The 21,059-nt window shown below is 38.2% G+C and overlaps 1 protein-coding gene across 1 annotated transcript in view; it reads left to right on the forward strand.

The window, feature by feature from the left end:
- The first annotated feature begins 3,583 nt into the window (after positions 1-3,583).
- LOC140328767 (cytochrome P450 3A9-like) overlaps positions 3,584-21,059 on the forward strand; it is a 45,686-nt gene continuing 28,210 nt past the window's right edge. Inside the window, exon 1 of the mRNA XM_072408590.1 lies at positions 3,584-3,679. Within this exon, the coding sequence (XP_072264691.1) occupies positions 3,609-3,679 (71 nt within the window). The 5' untranslated portion in view covers positions 3,584-3,608. The remainder of the gene's footprint in view (positions 3,680-21,059) is intronic.

Genomic DNA, 21,059 nt, shown 5'->3' on the forward strand with positions numbered 1-21,059 from the left:
AACACACCCTTTTGAAAATTATGCACCATAAATAACAGCACAACTGACTCATCCCCTTTGGGATCCCTATCCATTCCCTCAGTTTGCAAAAACAAAAACCACTCACTCCAGGTCCCCACATACAATTTCTACATTCCAGAGCTGACTAACCGTTGTATCAAACCAGCGATGATCCCCAAACCATCTTCCAAACCTCTGGTGGGTAAGGCGTTTCCCCCTCCTCCGCCAATGGTGCTGCTTCTCAAAACCTTTCCCACTGAAAAAGAGAAAGAGAACCAACGATTACATTGTCCCGTCCAGGCACATGCACTGCTTTCACCTAAATATTAAGGTGCAAACACAAAAGCACCATGTGTCTTAGTAAAAAAATCACTGGAATTTTTGTTAATTGCTTGTACCACCACCCCCATGTTGTCACAAAAAAAACGCACTTTGCGAGCCTTAACTCTGAAACCCACAATACCAGACCCACCACTACAGGGAACAAGTCAAGAAGCACCAAATTTTTGTAAAACCCATTGTCTCTCCACGCCTCTGGCCAGGGCTCAGCGCTCCACTTACCCTGACAATACACACATCCAAAAGCTCCTGATGCGTCTGTCAATAGATCCAGAGCCATATTGTCCACTGCCTCTGCCATCCAGAAAGACCGTCCATTGTACTGACCCAAAAAGTTATGCCACACCTCAAAATCATCCTTCAGCACCCCAGTCAATTTAATAAAGCGCTAAGGCGAATTCACACCCGCTGTCGCAACCGCAAGCCTGCGGCTAAAAGTCCTCTCCATGGGCATAATTCGACAAGCAAAATTTAATTTACCCAAAAGGGATTGCAAATCCCGTAAATGAATATTTTTCAACTGCACTGCTCTCACAACCACTATTCTCAAAACAACCACCTCATCTCCCGGCAGCCTACACTCCATCCGCTGAGAATCCAGCACAATCCCCAGGAAACACAATTGTGTAGTTGGGAGCACAGTCTTGTCCTCCACCAGCAGCACTCCACATTTTTCAGTCACTTCCTCTAAACTGCTGAACACTGATGCACATACAAACGATCCAGCAGGACCCCATAGGCAAGCATTTATCCATGTAAAATTCCCCTCGCCATTCGCAAACCAACAAGCGAAATCATTCCGGATGAACCAGCAACAACCTGAAGGCCGCCTCAATGTCAGCCTTAGCCAATAAACAACCCCTACCCGCCCTCCAAACAAAATCCACAGCCTTATCAAAAGAACTGTAAGCCATCCTGTACAATTCCGGATCGATAGCATAATTTACCGAACCCCCTCTGGGAAATGCCAAATGAGGAATCATCCGAAACTGCCCAGGTTCATTTTTAGGAACCACACTCAAAGGTGACACGACCAAATCAGCAAATGGGGGCTCTTTAAAGGGGCCGGCCATCGGCCCAGCGCTATCTCCTTCTCCAACTTAGCAGTGACAACCCCCGTGTTCCGCAAAGCAGACAATACATTTCTTGCTTTAGGCGAAATACTAGCCAAACTACATGGAATCCTGAAACCTTCTTTAAAACCTAACTCCAACACCCTCGCTGCATCCCTGTTGGGATACTGTTGGGAAAAAGCCCATGTTTTCCACCTTCACCGGTGTCTTCCCTCGTACCTGCAGGTTCCCCAGTACGTCCTTTTACTTTTCCCGGACAATGTGCAAACAGGTGTAGACCCCCACATCCTGAACATTCATGTTTGAAGTGACAAGAGGTTCCAAACTTGCATGCTCCCTCGTTGTAAATCCAACACAGTCCTTTACGCTTTGTGGTCCTTGTGGTCCCATCCCATCCCTGGTTGCTTTGCCTTTCGCTGACGAAACTGTTCGTCATAACAAAGCCATGTCACCCGAAGGTGACAAAAAAAAAAAGGTCTGAACAGTTGTCAGGTGCCTTCTCCCCCAATCAAACTGGCCATGGTAACAAACGCCTGCAACCAATTCTAAAAAGGTGCGCGGTATCAACCACCACAGCCCTTTTTACTCCCCCTGCCGCTTACTCTCACTTAACATCACGGGCCCCGAAACGCTCCACCGGTACTAATGAGAAAATTTCCACTTACTCACAATTCCAAACACACTCATGCATGTCTTGTGGCAGGTGGGATCCCCGAGGCCCTTCCAAACATAAGTACACCTCCACCTTAGCACCATCTGCTATACCCAGGTTGTTATCACTCGCAACCCCTTCTCTTCTTTTTTCCCCTTCTGGTGTACCTGCTCCCACCACCTCACTATCCGAATGCACCAAAGGAGGGGATGACATCCCAGTCCCATCCATCTGCGACATCTGCTTCCCCACCCCAACAACCAATGGAGGCCTGGACTGCCACCCACCATCATCACCACTCTGCTCCAAATCCGGTAACAACAACAGCTCCATGACACATCCGGAAAGCTCCCCCTCTGAACGCGGCTCCAGTGTAGTCTGTGTTCTTCTGTCTCCATCTTCTCCCGACCTCGGAAACACACTGATGACTTCACTTCCGGCTCGCCCCTGCAACCCGGAAGTTTCTGAAGTACGGTCTACACTTCCGGGTCAACCCACCGACCTCTCCCCTCAGGTTAGCCCCCCTTTTATCACTGCCCTTTGACCCGCCCATCAGGTTATCATTACACCATCCCTACCCACCAATCAGTTTAAACCTAAACAACTAACCCCTACTATTCCCGCCTTCCCTAATCACCATCTTTCTAATCTCCAGGCAGCATAATGCTGCCTGATTAAATAGCACATCTGTGCTTCACCTCTACTGGTGAAAACCTGGATATAAGTGCTTTGGACCAGGAAAACCTTCCCACTCTTTTCTCTGGTCTGACTCCAGAACCCTAACAATCTGGCTTCCCATAAACCAGCTGAAAAGTATAACAATACAAAACATTTTCTGGAGCCCTTAAAAACCTTTGGTACCCATCCAACAGAAGAAATGACATTTGTACACAAAAAGACACAACAAAACTAAAGTTTTCTTCTTTTTTATGTAGTGTTACTGTGAATAAAGGTATAGATTATATATAATATTTTATTAATAATATATTCCAAATTTGAAGAACCTGCAGTGGAAAAAGACATGTTATTGCAAACTTCCTTCTGTTTACTGATCTGATGCCCTCAAAACTTTTTGAGTCACTGACAGGGACCATGATTACATACATATGCTTGGGATTCAGTTTGCAGAAGAGGTCACTGATAGCCTGAAAATGGTTGGGTCTTTCATGGAGGTAATACCCTTCTTCCATAATACTCATTTAGACAGTAAACATTGAAACAAATGTATGAAGAATCCCTATAAAGTTTATTTATTCTTTATGCAGAATACATACTGTCTCTATGTGACTGATGTCATTTATCTAACTTATGTGTTTTTTAATTTGTTATTGGTTGTTTAAGTACATTTTTTTTTCTTTTGTGCAAAACGCATAAGCTCATACTGTTGTTGCACAATACATGGTGTATATCACATCTTTGTACTGCCTTCTGTGTCCAGCCCACAGTCATATGAGTGCTCTGTGAGACACATAGGAAAGTTGCTAGGTTTGGTAGTAAGGGGCTGAAAAGTAGCTATTCAACACAGTGGAAGTCAAAGAGGAATCATGAACCTAATTCCCAACTTCTCTTCAGAGACCTGGATCCTGCTAGCTTTATTTTGGGTTCTCTTCTTAATGTGAGTATGGAATAGACACTGTGCACCGTATATATACTAATATGCTCTACATACACAGAACACGCAAGTATAACATTTGTATACATGTATACAAACACAACACACTTCCAACCCAGATACCTGTTAACCTAACAACACACTGGGTCTGTGTATTTGATCATTTGCAGCAGATTATGTGCAAACAACCTGTGATTTACACCTGTTTTTTAGGTTTCAGGTAAAATAAAATACATTATTGCAATATAGTGGAAGCATTAAAGATGTTTTTCTTTAAAGCAGAACTAAACCTAAAAATAAAAAATGAAAAAATGTGACCAGACACACTTTTTGGGAGAAGGAACAGGCTACGTTCCTTCAATAAAACAAATTTACCTTAAACTTACTGCAGAGTGTACGATCCGGGCACACCTGACTGCTGGGAATGAATCCCAAACCAAGAAGGGTAACAGGTGAAAATCTTGGCACAGGCAAAGCAGTGGGGAAATGTGAGATTAGTTAAATAATTAAGAACGTAACGGTATGTTTATTTTATAAACACATAAAGAACCTACCTGCAATTTATTCTTTTTAGATTTAGTTCCACTTTAGAGGAGTACTATTTACCTATTTAAATGTGAAGAAACTTTGGGGTGTATTATAAATATATTGTATTTATAAAGCAGCAATTTCAGTAACTGCCCTTTAGAGCAGAGGTTGCGAACCGGTGGGCTGCGAGAAAATCTGGGATGGGTGGGTTGTGGCTCAGACCTGCAATGGGAGAGTGGGTGGGTTCTGACATCATGGCATCACTCAGGGGGATGTTCCTTCTCCTTTGACTGACACCCGGCTCCCCGCGCATATGCGGTCTAGAGCCGGTAAATTTAGTGGTCCGTGGGTCCAAAAAGGTTGGTGACCACTGCTTTAGAGTTATACTATAGTAATATGTCATTAATATTCATTATCAATCTAAAGCCCATTTTAATGTACTTTGGGATGTGGGAGTAAACTGGTGTGCTGAGAGGACACCCATGTAAACACAGGGAGAACGTATAATCTCCATTCCTTTAAGGAGGAGTGTTAGCCACTGGGCCACTATGCCACCCAAGTATGATATTTATGGCACTTAAAAAAGCACAGTAGGTGATTGTGTCCCTAGGTAATCACAAAGTTAACCCTCTCACATGTCTTTACTATACTAAAAATAAATATATCTGTTCCTAGTACTATATTTTAATATGCTGTTTTAAACTGGATAGTGTCTGGAACACTCAAAGATATTACCTAGATTTTACCTAGAGTTCAGCTATGCCCTAATGATTTCTTTTTTATTTCATTTATGATTGTCACTTTTATTAAAAGATATTTATTAAGGTATTTTAACAACATCAGTAGATAAGAGAAGATTGACAGCTTGTGCCAACCATAGAGAAAGTTCACAAAATTCCCACCTTGCCTCAAGACAGAATAGTCACCATCAGAAAGATTTACAACTGCAAATATATACATTGGAAATGCAAGAAATGAAAACATAAAAATAAAAATATAGTTTTACAATCACCATACAAAAACTTGACTCAAAACTACCATAGCAACCCATGAAAAAAACATATATTTCATATATTGTTTTCACAATGAAAAGAAAAAAAACCTTGCATTCATCTTTCACAGAACAAAAAAAAAATTTCCTAAATGACATTCAATCAAAAAGGGAGTGATTAGGGGGGTCCAAAGTGTACAGTATATCAAAGTTTTGGAGATAAATCCTTTACAAAATAACCACTTCCTGATATATGATGACTGATGTATGGTGTAAGGTGCAATAATGATCTATGTTGAAGTTTAGCATGGCAAAATCCCAAACATGATACACCTTAGAAAATACGAGGTGCAGTTGTTGGTGAACTTCAATTAAAGACAATGTGCCTGATTTAATAAAGCTCACCAGGGCTGGAGAGGATACACTTTCATCAGTGAAGCTGTGTGATCCAGTAACCCTGGAATGGATTTCTTGAAAGTAATTTGCTATTTGCTAGCAAATGTTTTGAAACCTGGACCAGATCCATTCCAGATTTGCGGGATCATCCAGTTTTACTGATGAAAGCCAGCCTTTGGGAGCTTTATTATATTATAATATAATATAATATATTATAATTAATCAGGCCCAAAAGAGTGTTGGAAATGCCTGAAAAAAACGAATGCAGCCACATCATCCAATGACTGCTAAACTATATTACTCTAGTTACTCTTGAATTTACAACATAGCAATGCACATTTATGCTAAATGTTTTCCTTTGGCAAGAGAAGTACAAACCAGCACTTCAAACTAAAACTAGACATTTTGGATTATTATTTCTGCACAGTTTATTTGTAAACTTGTTTCAATATATTTGTTATTTCTGCTTAGTTACGGTGTATGGTCATATGGAATATTCACAAAGATGGGAGTTCCTGGCCCTTTTCCATTTCCATTTATTGGAACATTTCTGGGATATAGAAAGGTAAGTGGTTAATTTTATTGCAGACCAGAGGTAACAAGTTCTGTCTGCTTGAAAATTACCTGTGTGTACTGGTATGTATGTACAGTATGTATGAAAAAAGGGCTAATTCACACTGGGAGTGAAGTTGTGGTAAGTTTACCACTTCCTTGCGCCAGGAAATGCTGTCTCTTGGTGAGACACTCCATGTAGAATCCCCCTGTGGCAGCCCCAACAGGGAGTGACTAGGGGCAGTAATACTAGTACAACTCGCCCTCACCAGCTGTCAAATGTGCAGAGGCTGTTTGTTTTGAACCAGCGCTGCTGAGCGAGTGAACCTGCTCTAACATGACTATGTAATACTAAGTATTTATTACCATGCATGTTTGTAATCCAGCCTTTTTAGACAACACTAAACTAAAACCTCTTTTTATAAGAATGAGAATAGATTTAGTCCAGTTTTCCCAACAGCTTTAAAAATGTCAACAAATTGTCAGTATTTTAGATGACATACAATTGTATTATACATGGTATATTAATATACTTTCTTCTGCAAACCTACATTTTTTTGTTTTTTTGTTTACTTATATGTTTTTTATTATTTTGCAGGGAGTAGTACAGTTTGATATGGAATGCTTTAAAAACTATGGAAATAAATGGGGGTGAGTGCAAAGTTCCAGAAAATACATTGTAAAATAATTTTCTAGTTGAGCCACTCATTTCAAAAATATATCCTGTATTGAAATGTCAAACCATCAGTAAACATGAGCAGCAGGAACACATAGGCTGTTTTTTTGTAGAAGACCCTGAAAATCCTACAATCTGGGGCATTCTGTTTAGCAAATCTTTCATGTTCATGTGATCAAAAGCTTGGGCCCAGACTTTCATACTTCCTATGTTTCAATATTGTTCAAGAAAGCTGCCAAAGTTTGTAATGGCACAGGCAGGAAGGTCAAAGGTCTTGACCACAGGAGCTGGCTGAAACTTACATAACCGAGAACCCTGGCCTTCATTGCTTCTAAGGCTCTCCAGGTGTATATGACTATATAGAGCATTTGAGTGCCTTCTGTACATGGCTTATGACAGGGTCCCTTAATTTTTAAAATTTGCAGCTAAACACTTATGTATTTTTATGCTGCTAAACAATTTGTTAGTATAGGTAAATAATTTCTGTTGTATATTGTGTTGCAGACTGTATGATGGAAAACAACCAGTTCTTGCAATTCTAGACCCTGTTTTGATAAAAATCATTTTGGTAAAAGAATGTCACACAAACTTCACAAATAGACGGGTAAGTATTCTTAGAGTAAATTATTTAATGACTGTTTCTACCTAACACTGACAGTGGTACATTATTTTACCATATATATTAATATAAATTATGTATATTGGTAAATGGGGAAAATCTGTATTAAAAGTTGGCTATGCAGATAAACAAAACTATTTATTCAAATTACAAAATTAAGTGTCTATATTGTGATTGTGGGTTCTATATATAATCCCTGTCACACCTATCATGCCTCCATTCTAGTAGTAGTTCTTTCTTTTGGCACACGGCTGTCCATACTTCCCGGTTTTGACTGAAGCATTGGTTGCTCTACCAATCAGGATGTTTAGGACATCGCTAATCATTTGAGCAGCACAATTGTTTGCTTTTCCTGCTACAAGTTCCCTGCTTTTTCTAGTTGTACCCATGTCCCTGTGACAGTTTACAAACTACTGACCTTTAGTTTGTTACTGATTACGAGATTGTCTGTACGAATCTGTATTGTCAATGCTGATACCGTATATTATGGCTTTCTGCTCCCAGGTGTCTGAGGGATACATCATAGTCCTCCACCCAGAACACAAACAGGGTACTCTAGTGAACACCAGTGGCTCTGAGCCTCTGCCACATAATGCTCAAGCTACAGTACATACCACCCACAACCTGGATATGTTAACTGGATTCCAACCTTGGTTCATGACATAAATCATTTATTTTATTATCATTTGCTAGAATGATTTGGAAAAATATGTTGTTAGAACAAATGTTTTGGTCTGTGGGTCTTGGGTTGTCTTGTTGTGGAAATTGGGGATAGTTTAGTCTTCTTATTCTTTTGTTGGGTATTTTAAAGTCTAGAGGCTCATCATGCAGATAGGGTTTTTCACGATAACAGAAATGAATGTCCTTTGCATTTAATAATCTGTTTGTACAATACTTTAAAGCAGAACTAAAGCTAAAAATTCAAACTTTGCAGCCAGAAAAGTCTTTCATTTCAGAAAGCACAGGCGACATCCTTTCTGCAATATAATAAACTTACCTGCCTGATCACAATTTTTAAATACACTTGTCTGTTCATGTTCCATCATGGGCACCTCCATCTTCCTATTCTCCCCTTCCATGTGTCCTGTTTTCTCAAAAGAAGACAACAATCAGGCAGGTAAGAATGTTTATTAGCAAATAAGGGACATCACCTTTCTGCAATAAAGACCTGCCTGGCTGCTCATTTGTAAAGCAAAACTATAGTTCTGCTTTAGTGTAGGATTTATTATAAAAGGTTTTGTTGAGGAGGGGGTCATACGTAAAAACTGTTTAGGGTTAGGGTCTAAAAGTTTCCAGGTTTTGATCAGGAGATCAGATCTTTGGTACACATGCTTTGTTTAGGATGTCTGTGCATGCTAATCTTTTATTTTTACTTTTACTTCTCTCCAAGGTAAACTTTCAAAGAGAAGTAGAGGTTGTTGATTTCCTTAATTCATATAAAGAAGATCAAATATTTAACAATTAGATTACATATAATATGTGTAAGAATATGATATAACACTGGGGAACAATTTTGAACAAATTTTTTGTTGACTTCAATTTTTAAGCTTACAGAATTTACACTAAAATAGGTATGCTGATTCTGAAAGTGCAGTTCGTTTTCACTACAGTTTTTTTCTTTTCCCTCCTATAATAATGCGAATATTGTAGCATGGATTTGTATTGGCTATTCATTTTCATGCAAGACAGTGTAGTCAGAGGTTGTGCGCTGCTCTACGTAGTGAATAAGCAAAATTTATTTTTCCACTTACACATGTATTTTCTTTCTTTCAGATCATGTCTTGCTCTGCTGTTTCTCGTCGTAAGGGCAGTTTCACCATTCCCAGTCAAAGGGGGAACATCAGCACATTTGTAGAGCAAGCCTATTTGGCATATTTCAAAGTTAAACTTGGTGATCAAGTTAAGTTTTGGGCCCCTCATTAGGTGTGCAAACACTGTGTCGAGGGTTTACGGATGTGGACTAAGGCAACATGTGATAAGATGCCATTTGGTATACCTATGGTTTGGCGAGAGCCAGGAGATTATTTCAGTGACTGTTAATTTTGTATAGTGAAAACTTCAGGATATTACAAGAAAAATAAATGTAACATAGAGTATCCTAGTCTACCATCAGATATGCGCCCAGAGGCTCATTCATATGAAATGCAAGTGCCGGTTTTCGTTACACTACCCTCTCTTGGAGAACATGATTATGGTGATGAGCTAGGTGACAACAATGATGAAGATTTTGAAACTAAAGAGGACTCTGTTCGTAAGGGATTTGATCAGCATGAGTTGAGTGATTTGGCACGTGATTTGGAACTATCGAAGAAGGCTTCAGAACTCCTAGCATCAAGACTGCGTGAGAAAAACTTACCTTAAAAAAGGATTGAAGGTATCATACTTTCGAACCAGAGACATTGCATTTCTGCAGTACTTTAGAACTGACAGTGGCTTTGTGTATTGCCATACCATAGCTGGTTTAATAGAGGAATTGGGAATTCCAATCTATACCTCAACTGAATGGTGACTATTCATCGATAGCTCAAAGCGGAGCCTAAAGTGTGTCCTCCTTCACAATTGCAATATATTTGGGTCAGTCCCAATTGGCCATTCAATTTCTCCTTGTGAAAAATAAGCAAAAATAAAGAGTCATTGAGTTGTTGCAATATCACCAACACAATTGGGTCATCTGTGTTGACCTTAAAATGGTATGCTTCCTTTTTGGTCAGCAACGCGGATACACCAAGTATCCCTGTTATCTGTGCATGTGGGACAGCAGAGCTCGTGAGAGGCATTGGGTGAAAAGGGATTGGCCTCCAAGGTCTGCCTCAAAACCAGGTGATCCAAACATTCTACATGAGCCACTTGTTGATAGAAATTATATTATATTCCCGCACATGAAACTGGGTCTGATGAAGCAGTTCATTAAAGCTTTGCCAACTGAAGGAGACCTCTTTCTGATTCGGCAGCTCATCAAAGATGAACATGGACAATGTCAGAAGTCGAAAAGAATGGTTGGTTATCATTCAAAGCCTTTGTCAAGGTCTTTCTTGGAAACACTTGAGCAAATAATTACACAGAAATTGTCCAGAAACTCTTGAAGAGCTACAAAATACTTGCATTATGAGCATCAAGGTGCATTTTCTGCATTGCCATGTTTCTAACTTCCTGGAAAACCTTAGTGCAGTCAGTGATGAGCAAGGAATGATTCCACCAAGATTTGAAGGTCATGGAAGGACAGTATCAGGGTAGATGGGATGTACATATGATGGCTGACTACTGTTGGAGCATCCGGCGGGACCACTGCAGTATTAGTCGTACAGAATTGAGCAATAACTGATGCCTTTTGTAGTATTGGTCAAATATCTCACTATTCGATTCGACAGCTATTTGATCGAATAGGGAGATATTGTTTGGGTGATTGAATGCCGAATTCAAACACCATTAAAGTCAATGGTGGGAGAATTTGGGTTATTTTTAGGGACTGTGAAGAACTGCAAGAGCAATCGGTAGCAGAGCTGACAGCTCCGCTCCCCTTTTTGCTCTTGCAGCCCTTTACTAGTTGTATGTGTTCTTGGATAGGGTTTCTCAATCTGAAAACACAGGGAGTCCTGTGTTCCTGGATAGAAAAACTTTATCCAGGAATAGGGATAGTGCTCCCTGATTGGCTGAGGAAAGCTTTCCTCAGCCAATCAGATAGCACTAGAGATTTTGAATGGGGAGACTTGTCCCCATTTAACCTATAGTGCTGTGGATCGCACACTGTTCTCAATGAATGCGACTGCGGCCGCATTCATTGAAAGATCCCCAGCACTTGAATTTATTTAACCTTTAGTACCGCGGCCGCATTCTTTGACACATCCCCGGCGCTAGAGGTTAATTAACCTTTAGTGCCGCGGATCGCACACTGTTCTCAATGAATGTTCTCAATTAATATTTTTTTACACACGAATTTGCCGTTGAATCCCACGTTTTTCGGGTCGGGTCTATCCGAATTCGAACAGCCATTTTCAGGTCAAATATAAGGACACCCCGAATTTGATATGTATTGACAGTAATTTTTTAGTTTATTATTGGACACCTTTAACCTGTTCATGAGAACACAGGCTGGATGACGCATACTAAATTATGAAAAATGGCTAATATAAAAATATAGAAATGTCAAATAATTAGGAACTGCTTTATTTCCTTCCCAAATCCTCCTTATGTTATTGCCAGCAACATTATTGATTATTATTGAAGATTGTTGATAGATCTCAGTTTCCAAGATATCATACTCACAGTTACTTGTATAAATGTCACGAAAGTTACAACATTGCTTTTAAACTTTATTATCCCATAAATGTATCTAATTTATCTTTATTATCCCATTATTTATCAAATAAAACTGATGTCAATAAAAATGTTGAAGACATTTTTCTCTGATGCAGAATTTTGGCCTTAATGGACCATTTGAATCAGTTCTTACATTTGTGGAGGATGACCAATGGAAAAGGATTCGCACAGTGCTCTCACCCACATTTACAAGTGGGAGGCTGAAGGAGGTACATAATATATTAAAGTCTGTGTATTATTTAACTGTTTTTTTTTGTGAACTGCTTTTTTTAAAAAAAAATAATGAATAAGTTATACCATTTGATACAGATGTTTATTTGTTTTGAATTTGTGCCCTAAAACTTAATTTTTTTATTGTAAGCTAAAATATCTTACCTTTAGATGTTCCAGATAATGAAGGACTATTCCAACACACTGGTCAAGAATATACAAGTTTATGTTGCCAAAGATGAGCCGTGTCCAATCAAGAAGTGAGTCTGTTTATTTGAAAGTAAATATAAATATTAAATCTGAATTCCTCGCAGCAAAAAAAAGGACGTTGGATATTTTAGTAAGTAATGTATATGCTTTAATAAATGCAGCCAATATTAGTTTGTTTAGGTACCCACATGTTATAACCCCTTTTTGTTCATCATTACACTAGAATCACATGTGCCTACTGTGTACCTGCTGACAGAAGGGCAGCACAGAGTAAACAAGGGGAAGACCTGAACAGTATGTTGGTGCTCCTTGGTTGTCCAAATAGCAGGTTGGGATGTGTCTGTTTACTGGAATAGGAGGTCAAGGCTGTTGTGTCTACCAGGAGTTATTGAATCAAAAAGCTGATCCTGATTTCTTGGTTTGGAAAGAAATCTTACGAGCCCTGTTCAGAGGAGGAATTTTGTTCATTATCATTTTAAACATAGAAATAATATATGCACATAACCTCCCCATACAGAAGATGCAAAGGGGGTACATGTTATGGCTCCATCCAATCATATCAGTCTGGTAGGAGCTTAAAGTCACGCCTCCTTTTAGTGTTATTATTAAATGGATCTACTAATATTTAAATAAAAAATATCAATAAAACAGTAAAAATGATTATTACTGAGAATGATATTATAAGACTGTTCATTGTGTTTGAATTAGTGCCTGAAAGAGGAACAATTCATTTGTTGCATGGGGAACATTTTTAATTAACTCTGTACAACAAATGAAATATAATGTATGTATATATAGCTTATATAATATATGTGAATGATGTGTAATGTACAACAGACTCACTTTCTCATTTTCCTTTTCTAGTGTTTTGGGAGCTTATAGTATGGATGTTATCACCAGCAGCTCCTTTAGTGTGCACGTTGATTCTCTAAACAATCCCAATGACCCTTTTGTTACAAAGACCAAGAAACTTCTAAAGCTTGGATTATTCAGTCCAATTCTTGTATTTGTAGGTAAAGTTGTTTTTTTTTAAATTAATAATATTTATCTTTTAAAACTTAGTACATTTAAAGAGGAGCACCGGACAGAAAATACACAGTTGTGTATGTTTTTTTTATATATAGATTTATTTATAGATAGCTATTCATTATCAAAGGATGTTTCAATTCTTTTCAATTAGTCTTTAGATACACCCCATTCTACAAAGCATAGTTAGGATTACTTTTCTGTTTCTTGGTTTGGTTTTACAACATAATGAGTAGGCTGAAGAAAGAGTGGTGGTGCAAGATGTAAAAGTGGCCAAAACAATTGTGATGTCCATTATGCTATATAATTCAGTATAATTCAGTCTATTAGTTGTTTGCTTGAAGAATAAATTTCAGTTGACTAGAATGTCTCTTCATATTGTCTTTGTATCTCAATGTTAAGCAATGGACACTCAACAGATCAATCTCGTCTGAGATGAACAGTTGTGCAGTTTCCCATGGTATTTAGCAATCTGCCATGCTGAATTGATGAACGACCAATTGGAACAACTGCTGTTCACTGTGGAAGAGAGCACAGTGGTGTGCCGCTTGCTCGTCCTCCCCCTTCCCTGAACGTAGCGTTTTCCTAAGGCCTAAATACCACACCTCTCTCCTAACATGCACAGGAACAAGAAAAGAAAGAAAAAACAGACATAGACTGGATGGCCATCCCTTCCCTGACCCCAGAACCCTAAACTTTTCCTTTATCTCCCAAAACCTAAAAGAAAAGACCTAAATAGACATGGTACCACTTTCCTCACCACCAAGTACAGTGACACCCTATCAAAAAATGTATATTCTCAGCTAAATGACTGCAATTGCTATTGTACATAAATATAAATAACATATTGTAACTCTCAATAATTTACACTGTATAAAATAGTAAAACAAAATTGTTTTTAAGCGGAAATAAGTAAACAATCAATGTATTTAATGAGATAAGCCTTTTTTTATTAAAACCAAAAAATAAATAAAAATTTATTATATGAACAAAAAATATATAAATCATAACATACTTGTTGATGATTATAAATCTTAGTGTACTTGTTGATTATTTTATATGAACTATTTGAATGTACAATTTTTACACTATGTCCCTAATTTGCTCTATTTGCTTTATGTTTATTAGGCTATTTATACAAAATGTACACAAATTTATATGCCTAAAAAACTGTAGGATAAAGAAAGTATGTTGCACCACAAAAAAATAAAGGTTCTTTGACTTAGGTTACTATTTTGCTTTCAGTTCTTTTCCCATTCCTTCGTCCTATACTGGAGGCATTGAATGTCAGCTTTTTTCCGAAGGAGTTTCTGAATTTCTACATAAATGCTGTTACTAGTTTCAAAGAGAAGCGTCTGAAAGGGGACCCTTCAGTAAGTCCTTTCTACCAAAACCTAAGATTTTCACTAGTATGATCAATGCCATGATATGTGATTAAAAATGGCCATATGCAAATCTAGAACAGATTTGTACGAGTTTTGTCATTCTTAATGCCCAAAACCTATTTTTAAGCAGTAAAATAAAATCATAAGGTTTTGAAAACCAGTATTGTACATGTGTTTGCAAATGCTTGTACAAGCATGTTTAGGTGTTTTTTTTTTTTATTAAAGTAAGCATTAAATTAAAAAATAAACAATAAAAAAACTGCATATTTTCCCCACACTAATACTACAACCAGATCCTTAAATAGGGTTTTGTGCCCCCTCTCAAATCCATAGTTCATGTCCCCCAAAGTTTGACTTCCAAATAATTTAGTGGAATATACTACTAATGTTAAGTTTTCAGACTTTATTGAATCCCCCAGAACACATCTGGTGACTGTATATCATAATTTTTCTTGTTATGTTTTAATTACCAGGGACATGTGGATTTCCTACAGCTTATGCTGGATTGTAGAACAGAAGACGTTAGTGGTCTGAACAAAGAACAAAAAGGTAAATAGGCTTCCATCAATATGCTAAGTTTTAATTTACATGAATATTTATATGGTGACAAAACAGCTGGACCATTGCTTCTATCACTGTAGCCAGCTATCAAAGAAGAAACTGCACACTGAGAATCCATGTCAGCCTTAGGTAAGCCAGGGTGGAACCCAACGATAAAGATTTTGAAAAAATTTAAGCCTAGCATTGATTTATGGTGTGGCCTGCTGTTTTCATGTGTATCAACATTTACATGGTGCTTGAATCTTTTAACGCAGATTTTTAAAGTTTATTCATCTTTTCAAAAAAATCACACACCAGGCTCTTGGTGCTGCCAGTTTAGCTGTTGGTGGCTAACATCCAAGAAGGGTTGAAGTTTATTAAAAGCCCTCTGTAATTTGCTTGCAGGTTGTTTAAAGTGACAGCCAGTACTAATATTACAGATGTGTTCAACATCCCCAAACTGGAACAGAAGGATGTGTGAAAGGCTGCTTGAAGCTTGCTAAAATTGTCACTCACAGGCATTTGCATGCATTGGAACAGCCTTTCCTGAATTTTTTACCATAAGGAACCATTGAAATAACTTTCATCTCTAGGAAACACCTGCTATAATAACAGTATCTTCAGCTCACAGTACTGCAGCATTGTGGTCAGTGGGAAGAATGCCATCCCTACAGGGGCACAAACTGATCATGGCTCAAGAAACCCTTGATACCCCAAGGTTCCAAAGAACGCTGGTTGGGAAACAGTGCACTGGAAGATGGCTTATTCTGGTGAGCAGATAACCAGTACTGTAGTTTAAAGAAGTGTATGCCCTAACAGGAACAGATGTGAACAGTCTAAGCACCTCACCAAGACTTGAGCAGAGCATCCTGCAAGGCAAGCATGTATTGGTGGATGTACCAGGTTGTGTCCAGCTAAACTGTATCTCTGTATTGGAGATACAGATCAACAAACATATTCCCACAGATGGAAAAGATTGAAGAATACTGGCGGTGTGCCTGAAGACTTCTAGGATGAAGACTGGTACGAGGATAATGAAAAAAGAGCTGTAAAATGCATGCATTTTAAAAAAGCCCTCCCCAAATTACAGTGCAATCACCAGAAGAAGAGAGAGTGATGATTAAGTCATTGGAAAGGTGACTCTATGATTCACAAGGGATAGGTAGTGAAATAAGTGGAACAGCAGGAGCATGGGTCAATGATTTATTTTGTGAGCTTATACATGATTTAAAATAATCTAAAACATCTTTCTATAGGCTTAACCACCAGAAGCGACAGGAACAAGATGTAATAAAGGTAGATGCCAGCATGTCAGTAGATTGTCTGGGATTCTTAACCAGAGCAATAGATGATTTCTGCCCAGGTTAAAGCCAGAATCTGAGTAATGTAAATAGGTATTGCTGGCTCCATTGAATCTTTGGTGTCCTGGAGCTAGAGAAAGTCTGTTCTAGAGTTGTTGGATACAGGCTTGAAAGTTCAAATACTAAAGCAGAAAAATTAAAAACCAGATCCAGTGTGCTGGATGCTGATAAGTGGTTTGCAGATATTGTAGATTCTATTTGTAAAGGGTTATCTGAGATATTTCCATGAGGGTCAGTCTGATGTCCAGTATTTCTCAAACCCGGATCTCTTTTGGGATCTCTGGCTCAGTTGGGATCATGAAAAAGATAGCACCACCCTAAATGGAAAAGTCACCCATCTTGATGCAAAAAGGTTTTGCAACATTTGATCTAATTAAAGCGGGACCTAAGAGAAGAGTTTGCTTCAAAGTAAAACATGCTTCCATTGTTTTAGGTGGCCAGTTTTTGGGGTCAGTATCCCTCTGAGCAAACATACAGGTTGCAAATGAAAGATCAGGCACCATGAAAAGCATTGAGACTGTTGGGAAGAGACCAGTTGTAGATGGCTGAAGAAAGGCACCTGGGTCAGCTCAAAGAGGTAGTTTCTTTCCTGGGATATGTTGTACAGTCTGGTTTCATGAAGGTAGGCATTAGGACCAAGGCAATCCTGACACTGGAGCACAGAATAATATGTCTTTTCTCAGACTAATAACCTTTGAATGCATTTTTACAGCGCTAACAGATTCTGAAATAATGGCTCAATCCATTGTTTTTTTATTGGCTGGATATGAGACTACTAGTTCCACACTGAGCTTTCTTTTTTATAACCTGGCAACACACCCTGATGTACAGCAGAAACTGCAGGAAGAAATTGACTCGTATCTGCCCGACAAGCTAAGAATCTCCTGGATGTAGTAGTTTTATATCTCTAATTTGAACAGTTAGAAAATTTGGTAAAACCAGTAAAAACAAAATAGCTGGCAAAAGCTTAGCTCTTATACTGAATGTTTATTTGTGAACAGTCAGCTAGTGTAATTCCCCACCAATCTTCTTTGGGCAGATTTGTGACTAAAATGTGTCATGAATGCTTATACTTTCAGAAAAAGAGAGAGAATCGGTTGGAATTGTCAATCTAAGCCATTGGTTTCAGCCATTGGTTCAGAGAAACAACAGAATTACAGGTATTATGTGACCTGTAAGAAAAAAAATATGGGAGGTGACATTGGTTATCTATTTCTAAAAGTGCAGGTTCTGATGTTATTTTTTTGATGGCTCAGAACCTGATGGCTCAGAACCTTTTGATGTATCAGAAACTATAAGTAGGATGACATGAATTACTTTTTTTGAGTATGCGTGCCTGTTCTGTGTCAGTAAAGATAGTGAAGCCATGATCAGGATAAAGGCCTGGAACCTGGTTCCTCCAAGTCAAGTTAGGAAATGAGCTTTTTTTTTCTTTTTCCATCTACAATTTGCTTCAAAGAGGGAAAAACAATCCTTCCTGATTCCATGAGGCAATCAGATGTTCCCTGGATCAACAGTTTCTGTTATTTTTTTCTTTAAAGCTTTATTACCCAGTTATATTCTGTACTTCTAGAAAAACATCCAGCTTTTTCTTAAAGCAATCTATAGTAGTTGCTGAAACTACTTACTGGGGGAGCCGATTCCACATTTTCACAGACCTTACATTGAAGAATCCCTTCCTTATCTGGAGCTTAAACTTCTTTTTCTCCGGGCGCAAAGAGTGCCCTCTTGTTCTTTGTAATGATCTCAAAGTAAATAATGGGGAAGAGAGTTCTCTATATGGACCATTTATATATTTATACAGGGTATAATATTCTCAAGGGACAATAGATTAAGTTCAGCTAATCTCTCCTCATAGCTGAGCTCCTCCATTCCTTTTATTAATTTAGTTGCCCTTCTCTGCACGCTCTCCAATTCAACAATGTCCTTTTTGTGAACTGGTGCCCAAAACTGGACAGCATATTCCAGATGTGGTCTGACCAATGCTTTGTACAGGGGCAGGATAATATCTCCATCTCTGCAGTCTATTCCTCTTTTAATGCAATAAAGTACTTTGCTAGCTTTAGATATTGCAGCTTGGCATTGCATGCTGTTACTAAGTCTATGATCTACCAGAACCCCCAGATCCTTCTCCCCCAAATGTATTTACCCTAGACAGTGTGAAGCATGCATATTGTTAGTGCCCACGTGCAAAATTTTACATTTATCTATAATAAATGTCATTTGCCACTTGGCTGCCCAATCAAACAGTACATCTAGGTCTACTTGTAGATTATAGACATCCTGTATGGACATAATTCTATTACATAGTTTGGTGTCATCTGGAAACACAAAAATGGTACTTTTAATCCCAAACGTTATATAATTTATAAAGATGTTAAACAGTAAAGGTCCAAACACTGAACCCTGGGGTACACCACCAATAACCTTAGACCATTCAGAGTATGAATCATTAATTACAACTCTCTGGATGCAAACTTTAGGCCAGTTCTCTATCCATTTACAGATTGACTTTTCTAAACCTATCGACCCTAACTTGCATATTAACCGTCTGTGGGGTATGGTGTCAAATGCTTTAGCGAAGTCCAAGTACACTATATCAACTGCTATTCCACTATGTCTACCTGTTTACTAAGTAAATTTGTTTGACAACTTCAGTCTTTCTTGAAGCCATGCTGACTATTACTTATAATATTATTTTCTAGCAGAAACTCCTCTATGTGGTTCTTTATCAAACTCTCTAGGACCTTTCCAACTATGGACGGTAAACTAACAGGTTTGTAGTTACCTTGTAATGACTTTTGAACATAGGAACCACATTGGCCTTACGACAATCCATCGGTACCTTGCCAGTGACTAAAGAGTCTCTAAAAATTAGAAATAATGGCTTTGAAATAACCAAGCTCAGCTCTTTGAGGACACATGGATGTAATCAATCAGGTCCTGGTGCTTTGTCAACCTTAATTTTTCCCAGCTGTTTCTCAATCATATCAATTCTGAGCCATTGTGACTCATTTAAGGCAATGACATTGCTATTATGAATTTGGACTTGAGCTCTGCCATTTTCCTTTGTGTACATAGAGCTAAAAAAAAGTGTTTAGTAAATCTGCCTTGTCTTTATCCCCAGTGACATCCTTTAGGGGGCCTACTTGCTCAGATCTGATCTTTTTGCTATTAATATATTTGAAAACATTTGGGGGCTTTGCCTTACTTTGCACATTTTATCTCCTTTTTACAGCCTTTGTTGTGTTCTTTATAGGTTTCAAATGATGAAGGTGAATCCTACATTTTTATATTTTTGGAATGCCCTTTACTTGTTCCCTATAACTTTTTTAACATCAGCTGTGAGTCACATAAGTTTTAATTTTAGCCTCTTAAACTTATTACCCATTGGAATATAATTTTCAGTTTTCTTTTGTAGAACAGACTTGAAACATTCCCATTTCTGTTCTGTGTTCTTTGAGGACAATATTGTCTCTCAGTCCAAGTCACAGGGAGCCACCCTTAATAATTGGAAAATTTGCTCTATTAAAATGAAAGGTTTTTATCTTTCCTGTTTTTGCTTCCTGTTTACAGCTTACATTAAATTAAATCATATTATGGTCACTGCTACCCAGATTCTCTTTTATTTGCACATGTGTTATAAGCTCTGCGTTGTTAGAAAGAACTGGGTCCAGCAGAGTATCATTTCTAGTTGGGGCTTCTATAAACTGTACCATAAAATTATCTTGTAATAAATTCACAAATTTCCTCCCTTTTGCTGTTTCTGTAGTGCCATTACGCCAGTCAATATCAGGGTAGTTGAAATCTCCCATGAATAAAACACTTCCACTTTTTGCTGCGTTTTCTATCTGTGCTAGTAGTTAATTCTCTATTTCTTTCTTAGCACAGGGGGGACCTATAGCCGACTCCAATAATTTATTGTGTGTTATTCACACTCCCCCCACATTCAACTCCACCCATAATGCCTCAATCTCATCGTTTGTTCCCTCTGCAATTTCTTCTTTCACATTCACTTTTAGATCACTTCTCATATACAGACAGACACCACCACCCTTTCGTTTGACTCTGTCTTTGGGTTCACTTTTTTTTTAAAAGATTTGACAACAAAAAATATTTTTTGTCTACAACATTTGTACAAAATACTGTATGTATACTATATGTAGCCCAATTATTCTCATCTAGACCAGAAGACCTTTCCTCATGACTCTGTAAGCCACAGTGTCTGATCGGGTATGCAGCTCCAGTTTTTGATCCTGTTTAGTTAAAGGATACAAAGGATTAAATCAACATTTGATGATCATGAAAATATGCCAGTTGTGTATGATGCACAGTTATTTAATAACATAAATAGACTTAGTTAAATATTAAATATACATTAGACTGAGAGTGTTTTTTTTTTTATTTGACTAACTGCACTTATTTATTGTCACCCTCTCAGGCCAGCCCCACATATGACATTCTGATGCAAATAGAATATTTGGATATGGTGATTCAGGAAACTCTCCGCATGTTCCCACCTGCAGGAAGAGTGGAAAGGGTTTCAAAGCAAACTGTTGAAATTAACGGTGT

This window comes from Pyxicephalus adspersus, chromosome 4 (genome assembly GCF_032062135.1).
Source record: "Pyxicephalus adspersus chromosome 4, UCB_Pads_2.0, whole genome shotgun sequence".
Lineage (NCBI taxonomy): Eukaryota > Metazoa > Chordata > Amphibia > Anura > Pyxicephalidae > Pyxicephalus > Pyxicephalus adspersus.